General features: G+C 44.3%; 1 protein-coding gene across 1 annotated transcript; it reads left to right on the top strand.

The window, feature by feature from the left end:
• Positions 1 to 1,184: 1,184 nt before the first annotated feature.
• LOC147708376 (general transcription factor II-I repeat domain-containing protein 2A-like) lies at positions 1,185 to 2,558 on the top strand. The gene has a single exon (XM_086925728.1). The coding sequence runs from the start codon at positions 1,185 to 1,187 to the stop codon at positions 2,556 to 2,558; it is 1,374 nt and encodes a 457-aa protein (XP_086781854.1).
• The last annotated feature ends 362 nt before the right edge of the window (positions 2,559 to 2,920 follow it).

Below are 2,920 nucleotides of genomic sequence, written 5' to 3'. Positions count from 1 at the left end.
TTCTTATTGAATATCTGTCAGTGATTTCAAAGCTCTTATTTCAAAGACAAGAGGTCTAACTCTGTATTATTATTATTTCCTATAATTCACATTAAGCAGCAGATGATGTATTATGTGTCTCACCCATCCCCTCTCTACAGGCTTGACCATGCTATCTGAGCCTTTCAGATTCCTTTAGCTCTTCCAACATGTTTCTACTCTGTATCCTTGTACTGTGTGCACACGGGGTCTGATGGCTCAGTGCACTAATGCGCCCACTGCAGGGCCCTGTGTTCTAGCTCACGGTCACAGGTTCAAATCCTGGCAGGTCCTGCCTTTCATCCATCTGAGGTCGATAAAATGAGTTGGGTAGCAATAAATATCTGTTATTCAGCGCTAAGATACCTATGGGTGAACGTGCGCTGGTATGTACGTGTGTGTGTGCATGCCATTTATTTCAAATCCCTATTGAGTGACACATTTCCTGCATTCCTTTGGTGTTGCTCACAGATCTGTTGCGAGAAGTTGTGTCGGTCCAGCGGTCGTGACGTAGTGTCGGTCCAGCGGTCGTGACGCAGTGTCGGTCCAGCGGCCGTGACGCAGTGTCGGTCCAGCGGTCGTGGGGCACATTGGTCGTGGGGTGACGTTGGGTGGAAAATCAGATTCCTGATCCTTGTTACTGATTGCATAGTAACAAACTAGCTGGAGAGCTCCGCAATGGCCTACAGTCCAGTTTCTAAGGCTTGCAAATGACCCAGATCAATACAGAGTGAACACAGAACCTTCCGGGAAGAAGAGTACTTGTTTGTGGAATGCCCAAAAGAAAAAGCCACCTGTTTGCTTTGCAAAGAGAAAGTAAATGTTCTTAAGAGGTATAACCTTGAAGGGCACTACAGAACGCGGCACTCTGGATTCACAGCGAACTTCCCACTGAACTCAAAACTGCGTTCTGCAAAAGTGGCATCATTAAAGCAAGCACTTCTTTCCCAGCAGAAGATCTTCCTTTGCCAGATGAAAGAATCTGAGGCTGTTACAGAAGCGTCTTTCAAAATATGCTACTTGCTTGCCAAACATAAAAAACCTTTCACAGATGCAGAGCTGATGAAGCAATGTTTCCTTTCAGCAGCAGAAATTTTATATGACAGCTACACTAATAAAGCCAGCATTTTAAAGGAAATTGGTGCATTGCAGCTATCAGATTCAACATGTGCACGCAGAATAGAGGCAATGGGACAAAACCTCAAGGAGCAGGTGATCCAAGCAGTCAGAGAGTCACGGTTCTTCAGCATTGCATTGCCATGGATGAGTCAACAGACATAGGCGATGTGGCCCAGTTATTAGTTTGGGTGAGGTATCTGGACCAATCGCTTCATCCCAAAGAAGAGCTCCTCTGCCTTCTACCACTGCAAGGGCACACGAGAGGAGAAGATGTACTGGACAGTATGTGCAACTACTTTAAAACAAATGACATACCACTGAACACTCTTGTCAGCATAACAACGGATGGGGCTCCTGCCATGGTAGGCCATGACAGAGGCTTCGTATCTATGCTTAAAAAGAAGCTCATAGGACAGACTGTGATAGACTACCACTGCATTATTCACCAGGAAGTGTGTGCAAAATTAAAGCATGGAGAACTGAATAATGTCCTAAAAGGTGCAGTGAAAATTGTTAATTTTATCCGTGCCAAAGCTCTGAACCATAGACTTTTTAAAGCAATGCTGCAGGAATCTGAAGCGGAACAATCTGATGTGCGTTGGCTAAGCAAAGGGAAGGTTCTGGAGTGGTTCATCGCATTGCTTCCTGAAATTGTACTCTTTGTGAACAGTAGAGGCCAATCGTTCCCAGAACTAACAAATGTGAAATGGCTTGTTATGCTCCATTTTCTTTCAGAACGTTTCACACATTTTAATACTCTCAATTTGACCCTGCAAGGTAAACAACAGCTTGTGCACTCCCTCATGAATGGTATTTATGCTTTTGAAAGTCAGCTTGTGCTATTCAAAGAACAACTGGATGATAGTGACTTCACCCACTTTCCAAAACTGTTGGCTGTAATGCAGAGGTTTCCAGAGGTACAAGAAATTCTGGCAAACCTTGACCCTGGTGCATGTCTTGTGGAGATTTCTGGGGAGATCAAACGACGATTTTTGCATTTCAGAGCCCTCACCCCTCTGTTCAGGTTGGTTGAAAACCCCTGGATGGTGAGTGCACGGAATCTTGATCTTGTTGCCCTTATTGGCATGGAAAGGGCTCAAGCAGAACTAGAGCTCATTGACATGCAGCACAATTCAGCCCTTGAAGCATCTTTTTTGGGGCAAGCACCAGAAGAATTCTGGAAAATTGTGCCCCCTGACAAGTTTCCTCTTCTTGTTACATTGGCCCTGAAGGTACTTTGTATGTTTGGGTCAACCTATGCTTGTGAATGTTCATTTTCCACAATGGGACTGTTGAAGAGCAAACTTAGAAATAAGCTTACAGACATACATCTGGAGCAGCTCTTAAGGCTTGCCGTTTCCAACTTGGTACCAGATTACAGAAAACTAATTGGTGATATGAAATGTAAAATAAGTTCATAGTGTTTGTGTTTAACATATCTATTTTTGGGACTCTGAAGCCTGTGCTGAATATCCGGTTGCTGCAAATTGCCATTCAATCCCACTTAAGATTGCTCTTGCCTGCTAATAAAAAAAATATTATAAACATGTGCTGCATGTAGTTACGTCCGCTTTGGAAATACAGCATTGTCTAGTAATGTTTTGAAACGGGACCATTTTTTTCTACCCCCTCTAGCCCCGCCCCCAATGACCCTGCCCCCCAAATGACCCCGCCCCCAACGGTGCGGCCCTCGATCACAAACCACACTGTAAATACGGCCCCCGAGAGAAAGTTTGTGAGTACCCATGATCTAGAGGGATAATATAAGTTGGTAATTCGAAAT

The sequence above is a fragment of the Lissotriton vulgaris genome, chromosome 6 (assembly GCF_964263255.1).
Source record: "Lissotriton vulgaris chromosome 6, aLisVul1.2, whole genome shotgun sequence".
Classification (NCBI taxonomy): domain Eukaryota; kingdom Metazoa; phylum Chordata; class Amphibia; order Caudata; family Salamandridae; genus Lissotriton; species Lissotriton vulgaris.
Note: the sequence above shows the minus strand (reverse complement) of the source record. Positions and strands in the feature narration are given on the sequence as shown.

Bases quoted from the DNA above. Each gene is read 5' to 3' on its own strand.
- LOC147708376 (XM_086925728.1), top strand. From the start codon at position 1,185: ATGTGCACGCAGAATAGAGGCAATGGGACAAAACCTCAAGGAGCAGGT.